At 37.3% G+C, this 24,150-nt stretch overlaps 2 protein-coding genes across 5 annotated transcripts in view; one reads left to right on the forward strand and one right to left on the reverse strand.

Moving 5' to 3' along the window:
* Positions 1–24,150, reverse strand: part of LOC149230846 (ubiquitin-protein ligase) — a 439,935-nt gene that overhangs the window by 397,455 nt on the left and 18,330 nt on the right. The gene's annotated exons all lie outside the window — the stretch shown is intronic.
* LOC149230847 (uncharacterized) lies at positions 5,815–7,371 on the forward strand. The gene is made up of 3 exons (XM_089376153.1): positions 5,815–6,392; positions 6,500–6,641; positions 6,765–7,371. Exons 1-3 carry the CDS (start codon positions 5,837–5,839, stop codon positions 7,243–7,245), a joined length of 1,179 nt encoding a protein of 392 aa, XP_089232279.1. The 5' UTR covers positions 5,815–5,836; the 3' UTR covers positions 7,246–7,371.

Genomic DNA, 24,150 nt, shown 5'->3' on the forward strand with positions numbered 1-24,150 from the left:
GACCCTGCATGCATTATAAAAGCCACGGTGCTCACACATCGTTTTTAAACACCTGACGTGTCGAAACTCATTTCTTAGGTGGCATTTGGTGTCAAATGATGATGTTAATTGTCTAAACCTTTGATGTATGTCAACCACTGGCAAATAAAAGAACATGCGGTGGTGTGACGGTGGAGTGCTCTGGGGTTGATACATAGGTTTGCAGGTTTGAACCTGCGACCCTTTTTTAATCACATATGACGTCTAGCTATAAGGCAGATGTCTACCAATCCGTCAGAACGCTCTCGGGCCTTCACCGCCTGGAGCTCGAAAGGTCACAGATGGGACGTTCATCGAGAGACGGGTGGCAGTGGAGACCCCAACCATCACAGTGTTCGTGCTCTGACCCGAGAGCCATCGTAGGCATATATTAGTATGGTCGACATATACTAGTATGTAATGATATGTATTAGTCACAATATTATAAACAATGCAAGCAATATAATAATAACCCATCGTAAACCATGTAAACTATGATAAATATATATATATATATATATAATATAAAACTGAAATAGTTTGAACTCGTTCTGCCTGAGAATCTCCGTAATTGCTCATTCAAAGGACGGAGTATGCAGACATTTTAGAAATCGAAAAATACAGTCTCGATTCGAGAAATATTCTGAAACTTCGCGTAAGAAATGTAGTAGGGCGTGAGAAATTTTGCTGAATTGTGAGAAATATAGTAGGGAGTAATAAAACTCAGGCGTGGAGAGATACGACATCAAGAGCTAAATACTCGGAATTTCACTGAATCATCAATGCCTCTACATGGACCTTCATCAATAGGGCTTTCATAGCAACGTTGGAGATCAAGTTAGCCGAATTATGAAACCAATGCCACATAGATGAACCAGAACTCTAGATTACAGTCTCACAAAGGTAAAACAGATAAGTAAAGATTGGAGAAGTACTAAAATAAGAAAACAGACTAGAAGAAAAATTATTATTTGTAATCTTCTTCCAAATATCAGCATCTAGCACAATATTTTCAGCGTGAGTTTAAGCTACTTCTCAAGATTTTATGTTGTTTGTGCTGTTCCTAATTCATGTTTTAATCAATTAATTATTAGCACATCTTTCTGCTTTGTTTCATCACAGAACTATTTTTGTGTGAAATCGCAAGTAGTAATACAGACTTAATCTTGTTTAAGTGAACTTGCTATCCATTCAGTTCCTTTATTCTCACATTTACATTCACAATGAGCATGTCTTCCCATAACTTCTTTACTAGTTATCATATTTACATGTTACTTTCTCAATGTAGAATTCCATCCATTCATCATGAAAGCAACTAATGGCCTCTAATTTGACACCTCAAATATTGTGGTTCCTGTCTTCTTTCAATGTTATTATTCGTTCACTACTTCCTCTAAATCTAAGTCTTGTAGAATATTCAAATCTTGTATTCCAACTGTCACAAGGCTTGCCAAACAACATCCTTGGACTTCCATAACTAACAACTATACCTAAGTTTAGCGTTAAACATATAGGAATGAAGGCATATACCATAGATATAAGATCAGTTTCAAAACTATGTTATGGGTTGTTAAAGCTGATACTAAAGGATTTAAATTTGAAAGGATATCTTGAAGGAGTGTCAATGTATATCTTATTACTGTCTACATGACTCTGTAAGTGAAATCAAACTCTTGTTTCTTGATTTTCTCAAAAAAAAATAGCTTAATTAAAGGGCATTGGTAGTGTATTTAGTTGGAGTGCAGAGTTAATGTTGCTTAGACCAGGTTGTGCAAATTTCAATTTGCAAAGTTCTGTTAGATGATTTGCAATAGCAACACCATTACTACTACACACATTATTGATCGGAGTATATCTTGCAGAATGGTGCTATCCCTGTCACATGAGAAATATCGTTTGTGACTAATAGGATTTTGTATCATTTTTCAGCTGCTTTTGATATTTTGCTGATCTAACTTGAAGGAAAGTAATGTGATTGTATTATTATAAACGGCCGTAGAGACAGTTGAGTGAATTTACAAATCCTTCACAATAAACGCTGAATGAAACACGGAATATAAGTCGAAATGTTCAATAATGCAGAGCACTTTCTAGTGGCGCTATGGTATTGGAGCTATTATAAAATGGAATGGTTGATTCTAGAAGGCTAGGATTATGTAGTTATATACCCCATTAATAAAATTACTATTGAACCTGAAAATCTGCCAATGTCAAGTAAGTAATTACAAAGACAATTCAAAAATATATTGTCAGCGTTTACTTCATAAGTTTATTTACTCAGAAATTGACAAATGATATGGATATCAAAAGCTTCATTGGGAAACCATCCACAGCTATAAAGAATGCTGAAACATATCATTCACTTGAGATATTAGCAAGGGAACAGCTGGATGGAAGGAATTGCTGATTGAGATTCCTCAAAAGCAATGTACTACCATATCTAAGATTGTGTTCCAACAACATTAGGGCACTGAAAAAGGTTACTTAAGGTTTGAAAAATAGGGTTAAGGTACTATAGAAATGATACATCAAACAAGTTGTTCGGGACGAGCCTAGCATTGAAATCAGGAAAAGACAAAAAAGGTTGATTTGGACTCTTCTAATGTGAAAGTTAATAGAACTATGTAGAGTTTAAAATTTGCATGAGGGGAGGTGTTTCTTATTATATTATATTTCATGGAGAGGAAGGAAAGAACAAAGGAGGATATTGTGCCTCTAAACTCTTTGATCAAGAATTCAAGAAATCTTAAATTTCATGCACAGGAAATGGCCGAGCTGGTGTGCAAGACACAGTTATCTACATGGGCAGTACATAAATTAAAGCGAGAGTGATACTCTGAGTTGGATAATTCTAGTGGTTTTGATTCAGTGCGTGGTAGTTGGAGAGATGAAGATAGTGCTCCTGACATTTCTGGGGAGAGCAGTGTTTGAAGGCAACACTTTGGCAGATGAAGAAACACACTTGGATTTGCAGAACCGATATGTTGAATCTTTTCACCATGAATCTCAGGACATAGAGAGAGGTTTCCTTCCATTGCATGGATGGAGAAAAGCCCAGTATATTACCTACGAAAGGGAGTACACTGGTCTATTAGAGAATGAAGGGCAGGAGGTTGAACCAAAGCATCCTTTGACATTTGATGAATCTTCAACAAAGGACGTTGCTTTTAAGGGAAGTTTAGCATTGGGTGCTTCAGCTGCTTTAAATACTATAGATTTGCATACTACAGAAAGCAGAATTATATATAAACCACCAATAGTGGAAATAAATGGTGTGACTGTTCACTTGGGAATTTTTAACTCAGCATCAACGGTTTCTAAAAACACATGCCTGACTTCAGAGGTCAACAGTGTTTTAAATAGAGGACGGAAGAATTCGAGACTAAAGGAGATTCTGGCTTCATATGAGCACTCTGCTGGGTGATATTAGCCTCTATTTCTGTGTTAGTCTTCACCGATTTACCCCTCTTCAAATTCCCCATTCATAAGACCAGTCTACCTAGTATAATCACATTCTATATCCATACTAATGACAATAACTTCACCACTCTTTTGAAATTCTAGGATGAATGTTCAGTTTGCTTGCATACCTATCCACTATCTTCATGCTAAACTTAGCAATTTGCATTGCTTGCTGATAGCCATCAATCACAATTGCTGAAAAGTAAGGTCATTAAGTTTTGTGGATAGGTGGCTTCTGGTGTAAACTAAGCTGATCTCTCAATCTTTTCAGGTTCGTCTACCAATGGATAAGTCTTATCAATACTTCCATCCTCTGCTTCCATACTCGTTGTGACTATTTGCATAATATGTCTACAAGTATCAGTTGCACTTTTCCACACATTCAATACTAATTCATTAGACTGTTGTTTAAGATGAGGCTTCTAATCCGTGTCAATCTATGAAGGGCCCAATAAAAGGAGAATGAGAAATGCATTCCCTCATTTTACATTTAGACTTGTAATAACTCACCTTTTGGAAAGGGAAAGGTTCTATCCAGTGTTGTTAAAAGCGCGATTTTATCGCGCTTTTTTCAAAAAATCGCGCTTTTTTCACCAGACCGCATAAAACGCGCGTTTTATCCCAAAAAATCGCCGGTTTTTTTTATAGCGCTTTTTTTCGAAAAAATCGCGATTTAAACGGAAAAAAGCGCCGAGGGCGCGGGCAGCGGGCTTTTAATAAGGAAAAATGAATTTTTTTAAGTCATTTCTGACTGTCGCCGCGCGGAGGAGGAGGAGAAGAGCTGAAGGGTTTGGGTCGACTTTGGGAGCGAATCCAAGTGTTTTTAGGAGAAATCCAAGACAAGATCACCAATTTGTCCATAAAAACGGTATGTAGATTAATTTTTTTTTGTTTTGCTTCTTTAAAAACTTTGTTTTTCATTGTTTTTAAAGAATTTTTTGTAATTTTTCATTGATTTGGGATGGGTAATTTGTTATGACTATGAGAACCAATTTTTTTTTTTTTTTTTTCATTTTTTTTAAACATTGTTTATGTTTTTTGAATTTTCATTGTTTTTTGGCATTTGCCATTGGCATTTGGTTGGGTAACTTGGGTTTGGAAATTGGGATTTTGGAAATAATTAACTTGTAATTTTGTAAATGCCAAATTGTAATTTGTATTATGTAATCCTAAATTCCTATTTCCTAATCCTTATTTTTCCATAGGTTTGCAAATTCAAAATTCAAAAACAAACATGCCAAGGAAATTGGATCCTTTCTGGGAATATGGTGAACCTAAAGCTCCGAATGATAGACAAAACTTGAATTGCAAGTTGTGTGGAAAGGAGATAAGCGGGGGGGTGTACAGGTTGAAGTACCACCTTGCACAAATCCCTGGACATGATGTGGGGCCCTGTATAAATACAAATCCTGAACTTATCCAAAGAGCCATGAGAGCATTGGGAGAATTAGAGCACACTAGAGAGGCCAAAGAAGAACTCAAAAGGCAACTAAGAAGGTCAGCTGAAGGAAGTGGACCAAGTGGCACTGGTTCTACTGCAGCGTCAGTCAATCCGGTAGCTGCATCATCATTTTTTGTTCCTCGAACCACACCTGGTTCACAACCAACTATCGGTTCAATGCTAAAAAGAACTGAAAAAGAACAAGCTGATAGGTTGATGGCAAAATTTCTCCTCTGGAGTGATATTCCTTTCAGCATTGTAAGGAATAATCCATTTTTCCAACCTGCTGTTGATGCTATTGCCAGTGTTGGCCCGGGGTACAAAATCCCTTCTTATCATGATTTCAGAGGCCGGATTCTTCAAGAGGAAAAGCGTGACTGCACCCAAAGATTGGAGGATTTTAGGGCATCATGGGCACAAACAGGATGCACTGTTATGTCAGATGGTTGGACTGACCAAAAGGGGAGAACCCTTATAAACTTCTTGGTTAGTTGTCCCAAGGGGACTATGTTTATCAAATCTATTGATGCAACTCATCAAATCAAAGATGCAAGAACTTTATGTGATTTGCTGGATGTGTTTATTTTGGAGGTGGGTGTAGAAAATGTTGTCCAAGTCATAACGGACAATGCTGCAAATTATGTTGCTGCTGGTAGAATGCTTATGGACAGGCATCCTACTTTATTTTGGACACCTTGTGCTTCCCATTGTATTGATTTGATGTTAGAGGACATAGGGAAAATTCCCTTTGTCAAAGATATTGTTGACTCATCAAAAAGCATCACAAAATTTATATATAATCATACATCTGTGCTTAGCTTGATGAGAAGATTCACCAACAACAAAGAGTTGGTGCGCCCCGCCATTACACGGTTTGCAACGAGTTTCATATCTCTTCAATCCCTTTTGAATTCTATGTGGGATTTGAAGAGAATGTTTCTTTCAGAGGAGTGGCGTGCTTCGTCAATGAGCCGCAAACCAGAAGGAGAGGCGGTATGCAGACTAGTTTCATACCAGGAAGACTTCTGGGCGGGAGTGCAGGAGGTGTGCGCCGTTACTGAACCTTTGGTAAAGGTTCTTCGGTTGGTTGATGGTGAGAAGCCCGCAATGGGCTATTTGTATGAAGCCATGGACAGGGCCAAAGAAGCCATTCGGTCCTACTATGATGATAAGGGAGATGATGGGTTTCAGAAACAACTCCTTCTATGGGAAGTGATTGATGAGCGATGGAACAACACACTCCATCGTCCCATTCATGCTGCTGGGCTTTTCCTGAACCCTGCATTTTCTTATGCATGTGGGTTTGATTTTGATGCTGAGGTCGTGGAAGGATTATTAACCTGTGTCCAGAAGATGGTGAGATCTCCAGAACAACATATAGAGATCTCTAGACAAATTGAGACATATAAGATGTCAGGTGGCACATTTGGCTTTGAGATGGCTGTCACTGATAGGACGATTAAAATGCCAGGTATTTTTTAGTTTGTACTTTGTAACTTTGTTTCAAATTTCATTGTCTCTTCAAATTCCATTTTTTTCTTATGTTTATTTAAAATTTTATTTGTAATTTTGTTGTAGACGCATGGTGGAAGATGTATGGTGGCAGAGTACCCCTTTTGCAAAAGCTTGCCGTACGCATCCTCAGCCAAACATGCAGCTCCTCAGGATGTGAGCGCAATTGGAGTGTATTTGAAAAAATACACAACAAGAAGCGCAATAGGTTAACACTTAAACATTTAAAATATTGCAAATTTCCAAATAAATTTTTGAATTCATTAAAGTTTTAAACAATCTTTTTTTTATAATATTAATTATTAATTATTATTTCATGAACTTTGTACAGGTTGGAGTCCCATAGACTTAATGACATGGTCTATGTCTACTACAATCTTCGATTGTGGGTGAGGCAACTAGAGAGGACACCTGATATGGAAGCCATCTCATTGGATGGGATTGACACCACTGCTGAATGGAGGGTTGAGACCGAGAGGCCTCTCATGGATCCCACTGATGATTGGTTAGTGCAGGATGAGGGGGAGGAGGAGGGGGAGGAGGAGGAGGAGCAGGAGCAGGAGGAGGAGCAGGTGGAGGAGGAGGAGCAGGAGGAGGAGGTGACACCGCCTACCCGGGCTACCACTACCACCAGTAGAGGACGTGGTCTCCGTCTACCTCAGCCTCCTGTAGCTGCTACTACTAGTTCTTCAGCTTCTAGAGCACGTCAGACTCCACTGCCATTTCCACCAACACAGGCACCAGCTTCTACATCTAGAGGGAAAGAGAAAGCTGTGCCATTTTCTCGTAAGAGGGGCAGAGGAAATCAATAGGATTAGACTTTCATTTTATTGTATATGACATTATGACATGATGAGATACATTATCATATTTTTTGTTGATATTTTGAGGCTGAGTTGGGACTCAGGACTTACTATTCAGGACATGATTCAATGTTATGTGTGATTTTAGCGCTAGAAATGATATTAAACATCTTATATATTAGTTTTTTTATCATATTTATGTGTCAATGTATTTATTTTATGTTGTAGATGGTTTAGATATTAAAAAAATTGAAAAAAAATGAATATTTTTGTGCCAAACGCTTTTTTCCCGCTTTTTTCCGCTTTTTTCCCGCTTTTGCCGATTTTTTCCGCTTTATTCCCGGCGCCGATTTAATCCCGCTCACGCTTTTAACAACATTGGTTCTATCGAATTAGAAATTTTTGTTTAGTCTCTGAGTTTTCACTACATCACTTTCACTCAAATTAACAAGGACAGAATTGTCAAATTTCTTTGATTCTGTCAATTATGAAACCTTCAGATCCACAACGTTTTGGAGCATATGTAACATGCATTCTTCCATCATTCTGACTGGTTTCATCCAGTGACAAATATAAACTATTGCCTCTCCCACCAACACAATAATTTTCACAATGCTTTTGCAGGCATAAAATTGGACTCTAAACAAACTGCCTCAGTTACTATATTCTTACTATGAACAAGTACCAAAGGAATAGCACACTCCTTCACAAACTCTTCACCATCATCTGGGAACACAGTACCTAGTGAGAGCCCACATTCTCTAGTTGTAATGAAACAAATTCAACACAAATCTTTGAAGTCTTGATCCTAAATTTTTCTTTCTCAATCTCTTCTTCATCTTTGTCAGCAACATTTTCGTCATGCATGGCACATCTAACCCTACTACTGTTGCTTCCTTGATGTCCTTTTAAAGTTTTTAATGACAAATTTTTCTTCCACATTATGTGCTCGGACTCATTACAATAAAATGGCCCAAGCAAAGTCACAAAGGATTACTCTGCACCACCTACAAGGATATTAAATGTTAAATAAACTATTTTAATAATTAACTCTTAACTCAATGCCATTTTCAAGATATAGGAATAGCCATTCCTTCAGAAGTACTTTTTTTATCAGAAATTTCCATGTATATACCTTATATATATACACATACACACACACACACATATATATATATATATATTTCAAATCATGTTGCTTAAATATTTTCCAGGTCATTAAGCAAAGATTTAAAGGTTGTTCTTTATTTTAGAACAGGTAAAATACGATTTGAACAAATGTTTTCGGAGAGGTTAGAACATAACAGAAACATATATGTGCCAAAAATTTGGGCATATCCAACCTTTTGACCAAACCATCCAACTAAGCTTTATCCAACTCGCGTATTGTTACCAAGATTCGCATGCTAAATATGTGCCCAGGAAAGGCATGCCCAAGTAAGCACAAAGATCAGGATATCTGCTCAACTGGGCATATCAAACCTGAACTCTAATGCTTGTTAACTATGCAACTTCAAGTGGCAATGAGAACCAATTTACAATTACTTCAATCTGAAATCTTGTGATGTTGTTTCAAATGCTCTACAACCTTCATTTAATTAACATTGTTAGGATATAAATACCAATATGAAATTTGCTATAAAATCTAAATCATGAATTATGTTATGAATTAAAATATCTTTAAATTTGTCTCATTGATGCATATGGATATGATTGATGAGCTAAAAATAAAAGAATAATTATAGGTTAATATTTAATGCATATGTTATAATGTATGGACAAGTGTTTATGTTGCAGATAGCATCGTTAACAAAATGACCACATGATGACAAAAGTTTCAAGAACAATTGAAGCTCAATAAGATTCCATGATAGGGTGATAACCCCGGTCCTACGGGGAGGAGTGGAGGTGTTACCCACCGTTTATCCTCCAAAGCCTGGAGTCATGGGAGGACTATGCGAGCCACACTCCCCTAGATGTGTGATGATGACTGTCGGATGCCTACTGAGAAATCAAGTCGATGTAGTCGACACAGATCAGTATGGCTGAAGCCATGGCATGCTCCAGTAGAGGAAGGATAGGATGAGAGTGGAAGAGATTGGGAAGGATAGGATGATTTTAGAATAGCTTGGGCACCCGGCTAGGAGAGAGCATGGATATTAAAGTTGTAAAAAAAACAAAAAAACTATAAGTTTTCAAAATATAAATTTTAAAGTATCCCCACATTAGACGAAAATCCAATTATGGAACATAATCCTTACATGATTATACTTATCGCTAAATAATTACTAATACTTTATATACCCTAACTTCTGGACAAAGTTTTCTAAAGGAGGGGTGTATGTAAGGACCCATCTTAAATTAATGGGGACATAGAGATATTAGCATGCACACGAGACATGCATATGATAGCTACATATGCATGCATCGCCTGCACTGCACTAGTATATATATTAGTTAATATTGAAAAAACGTTCGTATTTAGGTAACGAATTAACTATTGAAATGAATACCCAACTTACAAGAATATAGTAGGGTATATGATATACGTACCACCACTATAATACATATATATAATTCTACTATATAAAATTAAAGATAAATACAGTATAGTGAACTGACAACAAAGGAAGTATATACCCTACTACATACAAAGGAACTATACCAAAAAGTATTATGTACAAAAGAGTTATGATATACATATTATTCTACAAAAACGACAACATATTCTATAAAGTCAAAGGAAAGTATATGTATATATATATATATATATATATTAAATAGTGAATATAATAAAGAGAAGAATATATAAAACCATAATACTATGAAAATAATTCAATTTAAACAAAAATGAAACATAACATTATGATAAAATGAGATATTGTATAAATAAGAGTGCATGGTCAACAAATTGGGAAGGGGAGAAGGCGATGACTGCCTCTACAACTTATGAACTTATCAAATTAAAACAATAAAAAAAGAGGAAGCGGTGGAGGAGTTTCGGAGGGCATAAAAGGAGGAAGGGTATAGTAGAAAAGGGGATATTCTTGGATACAGAGGAAGGCGGAGGAGGAACTAACAAGAGGAAGACACAGAGAATAATGGAGCTTGAGTAGTTGTTCTTGAGACTTTTGGGCACGGGGACCAAAATACTTCGAATTTTAAGTATTTTGGGGCTGGGTGCTGAGACTGTACCTAGCTTGGCTGGGAGGTTTTTGGTCTTTTGGTAACGGGAGCGGAAACTGGAGCAAATCAGAAGCATCTTCAGCCAGGTAGGTACTCAACATCAAATTAATAAATTCTTATATTTTGAATAGTTATATCTTGTTAAAAATTTCAGGGCTTTACAGCTACTAGGATATCGGAAAACAATATCATCATATCCAAGAATATCAATCTCTACTAGGGATTTGTTACAAACCCTAGAGTTCACAAACATGAGCATCAATAATTAGGTTAGCATACTCACATATTCATGTACTAACATTTCTCATCAATGTCTACTAGGTAAACCCAAGACACAAGCATCAAAGTTAGAAATACAACAAATTTTCTCTAGGCTAAGGTTTCGATCATACACCTAGAGATTCATTCATAGGACCTCATTTTATTTAGTACAAGGGTTTTGCTTATAAACCCTAATTTACCAAACCCTAAATATCTAGGGTTTCAATACATATCTTAGACATTAATAGCAAACCCTAAAGGGCTAGGGTTTTTATAACAATACCAAAACATCTAGAATGGGGATTCTAGATTTCATCAACCACCCTAAGTAGACTAGGGTTTCAATCTTAACATCGACATACCCTTAGGTTAAGGTTTTACGGTGAACCTTTTTAGGGTTTCACAAGAATGATAATACAATGAGGGTAGATTCAATCTAATGATTAATCACCCTAACAATAATTTTTAAGATTCAAAACCCTATACATAACGATGTCAGTAATGTACAACAAATTTAAAAAGAAGAATGACCGTACCTTTTGTATGAAGAGAACTTTATAACAAAGCTTATAGTCGAAGACATACCATGAGTTGTTCCTTAACAAACCTTGTAGGACATCAATTCTTAAGGGACTTCTTCCATGGTTCAAATTTGTCCTTTAGGTCTCCTTCATAACCATTGTGTATTCTACAACATTTCCTGCCACAGAAAACATAGAAAGTTATTAGAATATAATGCAAACAAATCTTGATGTGAGAAGCAAACCAAACACAAAACTATGAACAACAAAGAACAGAATACTTATCTTTTGGTAAAATGATGGAGGCTCCCTCTTAATCCAAACTTGAGGGAAACCTACAACTTATAAAAATGAAAAATGTTCTAACAAGACATGTTAGACCCATAAACTGACTTCTGATTCTTCGGTCTTGTTCTTCTTAAGTGGATCTTCATCAGCAACATTCGCATGTTCCCTTTCTCTCTCTTCTTATTTCTTGGATTCTTTGGACAATGGCTTTTGTAGTGACCCATCTTGTGACAATTGTAACATTCAATCTTGGATAGGTCCACTTTCTTCTTTGGTCCTTTGAACTTTTTGAAGGTTCCCTTCTTCTTGTGATGAGCAGAATAGGCATTCAAGGTGTTTTCTTCTTCCTCCTCATTGTTTACTAATGATATTCTAGCTTCTTCTTGACTACATGCATTCCACATTTGTTCAAATGTTGGAGTATCCTTCCAACTGTTAAGTCTTGATGCAAAGGCACTCCAAGATTTTGGTAGTCCTAGAAGGGCAATAATTATGAGCTCCTTTTTTGGGACAACTTCATCTATTGCTTGGAGTTCATCTCTGATTCTGGATATCCTTATAAAATATGATGAAACGGTATCATCATTTTTCATCTTAACAGTTCTTAGTTCATTCTTGAGGCTTGCTATTTGACCAATGTTCTTGATTGTGAATAACTTGGAGAGAGCCTCATACATTTCTTGAGCGGAATTTATGTTGGATATGTATGGAATTAGGTTATCCTTAACTCCATCCACTATTAGGTTCATAGCCAAGATTTCGATTTCTCTAAACTTTGCTCTTTCTGCTTCACTTGATTCATTTGTAGACTTATTGATTTTTCTTTGAACAAGATCCAAAATTTTGTTCTTTTCGAGAATGAGGTCTATCCTCTTTTTCCAGGCCCTGTAGTTGGAGGCTCCTTCTAGTTTGTTTTCTCCCTTCATTGAGTTTGACATAGTTCCTATAGATGGTAGACTTATCTCCTTATATGATCCTCTTTAATGACCTTTCCTTGTGTTGGCATTATGACACAGGTTTGGCGCTATGACACAGGTGTTGTCCTTGATGGCAACTCACTGAAATGACAGATCATTGTTCAGGCTCTCAGAATGAAAGAAAAAGAGATATACGCAGTTTCCTCTTAACTAGGTCTCATATACACACGTGTTAGTCGATCAAAAGGCGCGTATACGTATGCACGCACTTTCATGCAAGGAAAAGCACGTACATGTGGGAAAACTTAATTTTGGTCCATGGTGTTTAGTCCTTGGTATTTGAACCTATGGTTTTGGACCTTGGTATTGCGTCCGAAGTATTGAACCCAGGTATTGGGTCCCTAGTATTGGTTCTAAATGGTTTTGGACCATGGTATTGAGTAAGGCCTAAACCTACAAAAGGGGAAAGAGATCATTGGGCAAAGGCATTGACTCAAGCATTGAATATCTGATGAAGAGCAAGATCTAGAATACTAGTCATTGGGTAATGGTGCATAGCTGGATCTAAATCAAGGAGGAGCCTAAGCGCTAGAAGAAGGATAAGTTCTATTGATGGGTCAAGATCTTAAGGCTTGAATAGTAGTATCTTTTTGTATTTTTGATCTGTTATATTTGGTGCATGATTTGATCCATAAATCTGAGAATCTCGATATAATTAATGTCTGAATAAGTGAAAAGGGTAAATTATCTTTTATAGATCTGTACGCAGGTTCGGCACATCAGAGACGCGTATACACGCTGGTTCAGTAAGTCAAAATAGCGTATATGTTGGTTGGCCTTAATATAGCAGTGTATGCAAGCAAGTTTCTACATATTGAAGTAGCGTACATCTCATGAAATATGTTTTAGCTGCTTCTGTTTATTGCTGCAGTGTTCTGGGTTCAGGATTGGTTTCTAGTTATTATTAATGTATTCTGGTTACAGCATTCAGAGAAGTAATTGTTTGATTCAGTTTTGATTGATGAAAAGGAGATTGGTTGATGAAGATATATTTGATGTTTGATTAATGTTATTGATGGATCCAGTCTGAAAATTTATGAAACATGGTCCCTGGAAGAAAGAGAAGGTTGTAGCCTTTTGTAGGTCAGCACCTACATACTAGTACATCAGCTAGTACAAAAGCTAAGGGGGTTGTAGCTCCCTTCCAGGAGAAGCTGGAGAACGAGGGAAGGTTGTAGCCTTCTGCACGTAGAAGCCTACATACTGGGATAAGACTGCACCAGTACAAAGATATTGTAAAAAGAAGTTTCTTATTAAAAGAAGATAGAGACGAATTGCAGCAGGTGGTTTTCACCCACATTGGGTTTCCACCTTATATCTTGTGTCCATGTGTGTGATGCTCTGTTCTGTTTTACTACTCCTGTTTACTGTTCTTATGATTAATGAAGTCCTGATGTACTGATTAAAGATCAACATTTAATGAATCTTAAGTTTTCTGATATACGCTTGTTGCTTTAGACACAGTAGCGTATATACGCAGTTTCCCATAGCTGAAGTAGCGTATACAAATCTGATTGTGAAATGAAAAATAATTGATTTGATAATACTGATTCACCCCCCCCTCAGTATAATTTCCATCACCTTGATCCTTTTCTTCAATAGATCTTCAGCCTGCCTTTTTCTTCCTTTTTCACCTTAGCTCTGATACCATGTTAGAAAATCAGAAAGGCAGAAAGATTTTCTCTTGTTGATAATTACTTGTGATTTCTTCGAGTTACTATTATCTTTCTTATGTTGTTCTTTTATCTTAGCTCATCAAGCAATTACCAAAACCAAAACATGAAGATCAAGGACACCATGTGTAGGCACACAGCCAGGGAAAAACCCCTATATAGGGGAAAACCAGTCAAAAAATCTTCCTTCGGTAATTCAAATGAGATAGACCAAGACCCTAGACCAAAATACCTTCCTCCTCCACCAAGTCAGCTCTTCCTTCTAATAGATGATCTTTTCCAAAGTTACCAAGTGCCAACTTCTCAAATGCAGCTTCAAACGAGAATTTCGACCCCCCAGCTTCAGAATTTTGACCCAGCTTTAGGACTGTAATTTCGATCTTAGCAACATCAGTAGCTTCAACCTAGCAACTTCACAACTTTGACCTTGATGTAGCTTCACAACTTCAATGTAGCTTTACAGCTTCGACCTTGATGTAGCTTCACAGCTTCGATACAGTTTCCCAACTTCAATGCAGCTTTAGAATTTCGTTGCACATGAGAGAGAGAGAGAGACCCAAAAACTTCAATTCCAGCTTCCTTCTTGAACTTTGCACTTTTTCTACTACCAGCTACTGCAATTTTAACTTGTGTGAGATATGTTTCCAAATGAGTCAAGTTGCTCCTATATATAGTGAGCTTGTGAGGTCGAATTCCCTTGTTGAGGCCGACTTGTCCTTCCTTGAGGTCGACTTGGTGGAGGAGGCCTAAAAGATCTATTTTACCATAAAATAAATTTCTTTCTTGACAAATAAATCCTAAGAAGGGTTCTTTACATTATGACATGCACAAGAACACTTAACATAAACCCTAGAAGCCTGCAATGGAGGCTTTGACTTATAAACAATTGACCCGAGAATGAAACCCATGCTTTAATAAGTCCATTTCTTTAATAATAAAATTTATTTTTCTTTCTTTTGATTATATTACATCATGACTCAAATACAATTATGAAGACCGAGACTAGTTACATTCTTCAACAAGTTGAATGGGTGTGACTCTGCTTGAGCTGACTTGACAAACTTGTAGCCAAAAATTTCAAATTTAAAAATTCAAATTTTTATCTTTTAAAAGTCCAAAAGGACATGACTCAAATATATGTATATATATATATATATATATATATATATTACTCTAGCATGAAGAACATGCTTTACAATAATTAATATAAATACATCAAGGGCCAAAATATACATTATGAAGACCAACCATAGTTACAAAAATTCAACAAAAATGGCATGGAAATGCAGAAAGTTGTGCAAAAATATATTGGACGGGAAGCCAATTTGGGCACCCATCATCTCCCCACAGCGAAAATTGTTGCATCTCCCTGTGCAACCAAGCCGTCAATCTAAGTCTAAGAGGGTGTGGTTCCCATGGAGGTTGTTGACACTATAGTCAACCTTCCCTGCTTCATGGGCATGATAATAACCTCTTCCTTCTTCAACCTCCCTCCAATAGACAAGTTCTTCCTGTTGAAGAATGTAACTAGTGTCAATCTTCATAATTGTACTTGAGTCATAATGAAATGTATTTATCAAAAGAAAGAAAAAGAAATTTTATTATTAAATAAATTGACTTATTAAAGCATGGGTTTCATGTTTGGGTCAATTGTTTTTAGGTCAAAGCCTCCATTGAAGACTTTTAGGGTTTATGTCAAGTGTCTTTGTACATGTCATATTGTAAAGAACCCTTCTTGGGATTTATTTGTCAAAGAAGAAATTTATTTTATTGTAAAATAGGTCAATTAGGCCTCCTCCACCAAGTCGGCCTCAAACTGGACAAGTCGACCTAAACTGGGTAGCAGAATCACTATATAAAGGCAGCAACTCGACCTCATTTGTCACTCACTCACAACAAGTTCGATCTACAACTTTTGGGGCCAGAAAAAATGTGAATTTCAAGTAAGAGGAAGAATACGAAGGAGGAGGTCTCTCGCAAGCATAAGAAGTGGAAATTCTCTCTCTTTTTCCCACACATGTGAAGTTGTGAAGTTGCTGGAAGGGCCGAAATTCTGAAGTTGTTGGGAAGGCTGAAATTCATACGTCGTTGATGAAGTTGGGGCCGAAATTTCTGGGTTCATGTTGGGTTGTAGCTACTGGACAAGTAGAGACTATTGAAGGTTGCAGTATCTCATTGAAAGGCTGACTTGGTGTACGAGGAAAGTTTGTTGGTCTAGGGTCTTGTTCTATCTCATTTGAATAACTGAATGAAGAGTTCTTGACTAAGCTTTCCCCTATAGAGGGGTCTTCCCTGGCTGTGCACCTAGATCTAGTGTCCTTGATCCTCGTATTTTGGTTTTGGTAATTGCTTGATGAACTAAGGTAAAAGAAGAACATAAGAAAGATAATAACAATTCAAAGAAATCACAAGTAATTATCAACAAGGGAAAATCTTTTTGCCTTTCCGATTCTCTAACATTGGATCAGAGCTAAGGTAGAGAAGGAAGAAAAAGGCAGGTTAAAGATCTATTGAGGAAAAAAACATCAAATAAAGTCCAAGGGGATCATATATAGTGAAAAGCCTACTATCTACAGGAACTATGTCAAACTCAATGAAGGGAGAAAACAAATTAGAAGGGGCCTCCAACTACAGGGCCTGGAAAAAGAGAATAGACCTCATTCTCGAAAAGAACAAAGTTTTGGATCTCGTTCAAGGAAAAATCAAGAAGCCTACAAATGAATCAAGTGAAGCAGAAAAAGAAAAGTTTAGAGAAATTGAAATCTTGGCTATGAACCTTATAGTGGATGGAGTTAAAGATAACATAATTCCATACATATGCAACATATATTCCTCTCAAGAAATATATGAGGCTCTCTCCAAGTTATTCACAATCAAGAACATTGGTCAAATAGCAAGCCTTGAGAATGAACTAAGAACTGTTAAGATGACAAAGGATGATATTGTTTCACCATATTTTATAAGGATATCTAAAATCAAAGATGAACTCCAAGCAATAGATAAAGTTGTCCCAAAAAAGGAGCTCGTAATTACTTCCCTTCGAGGAATACCAAAACCTTGGAGTACCTTTGCATCAGGACTTAATAGTTGCAAGGATACTCCAACATTCGAACAAATGTGGAATGCATGTAATCAAGAGGAAGCCAGAATATCGTTTGTAAACAACAAGGAGGAAGAAAACACCTCGAATGCCTATTCTTCTCATCACAAGAAGGGAACCTTCAAGAAGTTCAAAGGACCAAAGAAGAAAGTGGGCCTATCAAAGATTGAATGCTACAATTGTCATAAGATGGGTCATTATAAAAATCAATATCCAGAGAATCCAAGGAATGGGAAGAGGGAAAGAGAACATGCGAATATTGCCGATGAAGCTCCACCTAAGAAGAGCAAGATTGAAGAATCAAAAGTCAAGGACTTATACTACTAAGTCCCCTCTTTCTTATCCCTCTTAGTCTTCTAATTTTAAGTCTTGGATTGTTTTCCTTTATGTTTTGATTTCTAGAATTTGTAGGACTAACATGGCATGTTAAAGCATTTTTGAATTATTTTGATAAAGCTGTAGGTATCCCTCAAGTTTGGATTAAGAGGAAGCCTCCACCATTTTAAGAAAAGATAAGTATTTTGTTCTTTATTGTTCATAGTTTTATGTTTGGTTTCCTTCTCAAATCAAGACTTGTTTGTATTGTATGCTAATAACCTTTATATTTTCCTTGGTTAGGAAAGCCTACTAAATACTCTAAGGTTGTGGAGGAGACTTCAAAGGATACACTTCCTGTTGCAAATGAAGCCTTTCAAGAATTGATGTCCCACAAGGTTTGTTAAGAAACAACTCAAGGTATGTCTTAGACTATAAGCTTTGTTATAAATTTCTCTTCGTATAAAAGGTACGATCATTCTTTGTTTATTTTTGCTTTACATCACTGACATTGTTATGTCGAGGATTTTGAATCATAAAGATTCTTGTTAGGGTGATTAATCATTAGATTGAATCTACCCTCATTATATTATCATTCTTGTGGAACCCTAAAAGGTTCACTATAAAACCCTAACCTAAGGGTATGTCAATATTGATTATAAAACCCTAGTCCACTTAGGGTTGTTGATGAAATCTAGAAAACCTATTCATTTTATGTTTAGGGTTTTGGTATTGTTATGATAGAAACCCTAGTCCTTTAGGGTTTTCTATTGATGTCTAAGTTATGTATTGAAACCCTAGATCTTTAGGGTTTGGTAAATTAGGGTTTATAAGTAAGATAAGGTCATAGGGTCGAAACCCTAGGTATATATTCGTCTGAATGATCGAAACCCTAGTTTGAATAAAATTGGTGTTTATCTAACTTCGATGTATTTATGTTTGTGTCTTGGGTTTACCTAGTAAATATTAATGATAAACGCATCCTAGATATGTATATATGAGTATGCAAACCTAATTGTTGTTGCTCGTGTTTTAGCTTGTAAATTCTAGGGTTTGTAACAAAACCCTAGCAGAGATTAATATTCTAGGATATGATGATATTGATTTCCAATATAATTTAGTTTTGGAGATAAATCCTAGGGTTTGCAACAAACCCTAATAAAGTCTAAAATGTATAGTAGAATTGTTATTTGATTGAATAGCCGATATCTAAGGATTTGTGTCTCGAAGATGAAATCTAGGGTTTAATAGAGTTTGTCATATATCTCTGAACGTAATATTGAGGCCCTAGATATAATGAGACTGATATCTTGATTGAGTTGCTTTAAGTTTTAATGATGTGGTCTAGAGTTTATGATAATAACCTTAGCAAAAGGTTCTTATTATGAACCTAACTAGGTTTACGTATTTGACGTCTAAAGTATTTGATTGTTTTAATGCTTCCATTATATTGGCATAACTTTGATACAATTAACTTCATGCTTCTATATATGTATTTGGTTGTACTTGTTATTAAAGTTTTGCAGGTACACAATCTTCAAGATAATGAAGATGTTTGTATGAGCATGATGAAGAAAGCTATAAGGATGATGATGATCAAGATGACCTTGATACCATAAGACGGAATGGAGCCATGAAAGACTCTCCTATGTTATAGGAAAAGGAAGTAGTTGATTTCCTTAAGTTGAAAGGGAGGGGGCATATTATGATGGTCATGATGGATACCTTGAAGAAGAAATCAGAGAATAAATGAAAGTAATACAATGTATTGAGGATGTCTTGATGTTGTTGAAGAGATGAAAGAAGAAAAGCTTCTGACTAGTTGCATATGGTTAACATGATATAAGTGGCAACGGGATGATTAAGGACCCCAAAGGTTTGTGTTTACTTATATGAATATTTGAAAGTTTATTGTTGATTGGGGTTTGTGTTTGTACAGGTAAATCTCTCCATAAAAAGGTTGAACACTCTGGAAGCATGCTTGGACAAATGGATATATCTAGTTTGATAGGGAAAGTTAAATCATCTAATGGTGGATGCTTGGGAGGACATCTAGCCAGCCTATGTGTGTTGATGTCTAGATCCCAAAAAGGGAGGGTGGCGTTAGTCTTGGAGCTGTGACTTTGGATATGCACCAAGATCCCTGACTTGATGGTTAGTTAGTAAGCCTGATGGTACTTAGACTGGTTGAAAGTTTTAGTCCATCCTAGTCCCACCCAGATAGATTACCCTAGTTAGGAATCTACTCCGCAGCACTGAGTGTGCTAGAACTCTTTGTAGTTCATTTTGGAGATCTTCCATGTACCTCTATATATATAGGTAACTATGAATACTTCCCTTGTTAATAGGGAGTGTTGAAGAATGTAACTAATGTTGGTCTTCATAATTGTACTTGAGTCACAATGAAATGTATTTATCAAAAGAAAATATATATATATATATATATATATTATTAAATAAATTGACTTATTAAAGCATGGGTTTCATGCTTGGGTCAATTGTTTTTAGGTCAAAGCCTCCATTGAAGGCTTCTAGGGTTTATGTCAAGTGTCCTTGTCCATGTCATATTGTAAAGAACCCTTCTTGGGATTTATTTGTCAAAGAAGAAATTTATTTTATTGTAAAATAGGTCAATTAGACCTCCTCCACCAAGTCGGCCTCAAACTAGACAAGTCGGCCTAAACTAGGTAGCAGAATCACTATATAAAGGCAGCAACTCGACCTCATTTGTCACTCACTCACAACAAGTTCGATCTGCAACTTTTGGGGCCAGAAAAAGTGTGAATTTCAAGAAAGAAGAAGAAGAATAGCGAAGGAGAAGGAGGTCTCTCACAAGCATAAGAAGTCGAAATTCTCTCTCTTTTTCCCACACGTGTGAAGTTGTGAAGCTGCTAGAAGGGCCGAAATTTGCAGTTGCTAAGAAGGTCGAAATTTTGAAGCTACTGGTGAAGCTAGGGCCGAAATTTCTAGGTTGATGTTGGGCTATAGCTGCTGGACAAAAAGAGACTATTGAAGGTTGCAAAATCTCATTAAAAGGTTGAGTTGGTGGAGGAGGAAGGTTTGTTGGTCTAGGGTCTTGGTCTATCTCATTTGAATTACTGAAGGAAGAGTTCTTCACTGGGTTTTCCCCTATATAGGGGTTTTGCCTTGGCTATGCACCTACATATGGTGTCCTTGATCCTCGCGTTTTGGTTTTGGTAATTTCTTGATGAACTAAGATAAAAGATGAACATAAGAAAGATAATAATCATTCAAAGAAATCACAAGTAATTATCAACAAGGGAAAATCTTTCTACCTTTCCAATTTTCTAACACGTCCTTCCTGGACTTGTTGTAGTCTTTCTGATAATTTGTAGAAGGTGGTCAAATCATTAGGTAGTGGAGGTTGAGGCCTGCCCAACAGTTTCCACAATCCTCCATGCATTTAATATATCAACGAACTCTCTTCAGAGTCACTGCAAGGTTACTAGGGCTAAATGGATCCTTTCTACATATATCCTATGTGGCCTGCCTTCAAGGCTAAGTGCACCCTTCTACATATGTCCTTGATAATATCCCAATTAGTGCTTTGCAATGATTAATGGCCTCTTGCCTATTTTGGGCTATAAACTTTGGATGTTATGGGGAGTTCACACATCTGTAATGTGCAAGGAGGGCATCCTTAGACCTATAATACTCCCCTCTGATCCATAGATAGCTTTTGAAGTTATTATCTACCACATGATCAGCAATTAACCAATTAGTGTGGTTGTTCATATAAGATGTGAAAGCTCTTAGTTGAATATCTCTCACAAAATGGTTTGGGTTCCAAATTGGGTCATGGTGCAACAATATATCGTGTTGGTATAACTCACAGGGTAGGTTCTTTTATCTATTAGTTCATGCATCGTAGGCTTCCATGAATGTTCTTGGGGTGGTGATCTCATATAGTTTGGCGGTCATGATGATTTTTCTCTCAAACGTGAGGTGTTTCTCCTGTAAGTGCATGTTGTACATGTTGAAGTTGTAACTAGGTTCAGTCTTCATAATCATGACCTTCTAAAGAGTCAAAAAGAAAAAGTCATTTTTATCATGTCCCATTTGGACATATAAAAGAAAGAAAATTGGATTTTTGTAGCATATTTAGGTCTCTCCAAAATGCCTAAGTCAGCCCTACAAGAAGTCATGCCGGCCCGCCTATGGACACACCCATTCATTCTTGATGAAGACTATTTATAGGTCATTTCGTCTCCCTCCAAAAGACACATCGCAAGAAGAAGATACATTTGTGGAAGCATACGAAAATCTGAGACTACATATCTCTATTGTAGATAGCGAAGTCTATGTTAGTTTTTGTAGCATCGGATGTGTTCTAGCCACAAAATTTGGTGGAGAGGCTAGAATACATGAGATCTCCAAGACCCAGAAATCGTTTCTGGAAATTCCACATAGAGATAGCTTAATTAGATTATTGGCCAATTTTTAAATATTTCCTAAGTCCAAACTTAGGGAATATGGTTAATTAATCAGTATTAATTAAGACAAGGTGAGAATCATCTGAAAACTCACACGAATCGATTCCAAGATGATCCTAGCCATCGATTAAGTTTTAATCTTAGTGATTGGTACTCCAACAGTGGATTATAAGAGGAATTCGACGGGCACTTGGAGAATACACTTGAATACACTAGAAATTCGATTTCCTTGGCAAAATGATTTCCAGAGTAGCAGCAATCAGCTGCCGAAGAGCCAGAGATCGAAGCAGTCAATGAGGGGCAGGGACAATGAGTCCGGAGGAAGTTTTACAGATCCAGAGAGGAAGCAACAAGAGGGTCGAGTTATTCCCAGTGAGGCAGTGAAGAGGACTTCACAGTTTCTTCAGATTGGCAGTGCGATTCAGCTGAAGAAAAATTCCTTCTCAGTTCCAAAGCCGAGCAAAGGTTCCAGGGTGTTGGAGAGATGATTTCCTTAGTAGAGGCAAGCAGAACAACTTCATTAGAGACTGGTTGGAGGCTTGATGTCATAGGGACTACACAGAGCAGCGCAGAGGCTGACGGAGAGGGTCCAGGAGGCCGAGCTTTCTGAAGGCAGGTTATGTTGGGATTGTTTGTGGAGGAAGGGTAATTCCCTTCAATAATTTTGCCCAAATTTTGTTGTTGTGGATTGCCAGTTTCAAGCATCCAGATTGTACTCAGATTTTCACTGCTGCATAATAAAATAAAATCCTCATCTGTTGCATCAGTTTTCCCACATTGGGTTTTTCCGAGGACTTTTGTCCAAAAATAAGAGTGTAATTTTTATGTGTGCTAGTATTTTCTCAGTTCCAGTGTTATTTATTTTCGCAGTTTTTATTTGTGAAGGTAGCAGTGTGTTTATCAATAGCAATAAACTGAATAACTAATTTATCAGTTAGAAGAAATAATACCAGTTACTACAATAAGATTCTGGTTTTCGGAATTTTCACATGGTATCAAAGCATAAGTGATCAACTAGAAGCTCAGAAGCAAAGGAAAGAATTTCGCTACTCAAAAGGAGCAGCAGGCCAAAATTCTTGAGGCAACGCGGTTCCTTGCCAGGCAGGTCGAGTTGCTAGGTGAAGTTCGATTTTTTTTTGTGCAGGAGGCAGAAAAGTTTGAATTTCCCATATCAGTGATTCTAGCAAGCAGAGGGAGCAGTAGCAGCTCAGTTTTTCACGGAGCAGATTCCTGGTTGGACGCAAAGGGTTTTACTGCAAGTTGCAGAGGCAGAATAAGCATCGGGTGGAAGAGAAAAGCACACACAATAGAGGGGAAATTCTCCACAGGGAACTTCAAGTCTCGGAAGTTCAAATTTCCAGTTGTAGATTGGCAGTAGCAGCTAGCAGGGCCACACATTCCAGAAGGGAGTGAGAATAGCATAGCAACAGTTGAGCACAAGGAAAGAGGGAGTTTTCAACTTGATCAGAGATGGCCATAACTGGCCTGAGAGATCAGGATAGGTTGGAGGCTTCCTCTAACTATGTCATCCTGGAAGGCCAGGATGTCCTTCCTATTGGATGAATATGGCCTAAAGCTCTACATAAACAGCGTTGTGGCAGTTCCTCATGATGCATACCAGCTGAAAGAATATAGCAAGGAGATGGCGCGGGCGAAGCAGTTGATCCTAGATGGAGTCCGAGACCATATAATGTCACATATAGCTGCCAAGGGAACAGCCAAAGAGATGTGGGATGCTCTCTCCATGCTATACCAGGTACTTCAGAGCAGCGGAAGATGCTCTTGGAGGAGAAGCTAAGATGCATCAGGATGTAGAAGGGGGAAGGCATAAATCCCTTCCTCACCAGGATTCAGGAGGTCTGGGATCAGCTTGCAGTTGTTGGGCAATGCCTCAACCAACAGAGCTAGTGAGATTGGCACTGAACAGCGTCTCTGAGGAGTGGCAAGTTTTTGTCCGAAGTATATTGGACATACACAAGCTACCAGATTGGGAGAGGATGAGGGCCGACTTGCAGCAGGAGGAGTTGAGGCGAGCTCTACTAAAGAGCTCCATCAGTGGCAACAGTAGTAGTGGACCAAAGGTGGTGAAGGATGAGGAGAATGTGGCCCTCGCATCAAAGGGTCCCAGTCAAGGGCAAG

Source organism: Pinus tabuliformis, chromosome J, assembly GCF_031772625.1.
Source record: "Pinus tabuliformis cultivar Carrire ecotype Pingquan chromosome J, CPIR1, whole genome shotgun sequence".
Lineage (NCBI taxonomy): Eukaryota > Viridiplantae > Streptophyta > Pinopsida > Pinales > Pinaceae > Pinus > Pinus tabuliformis.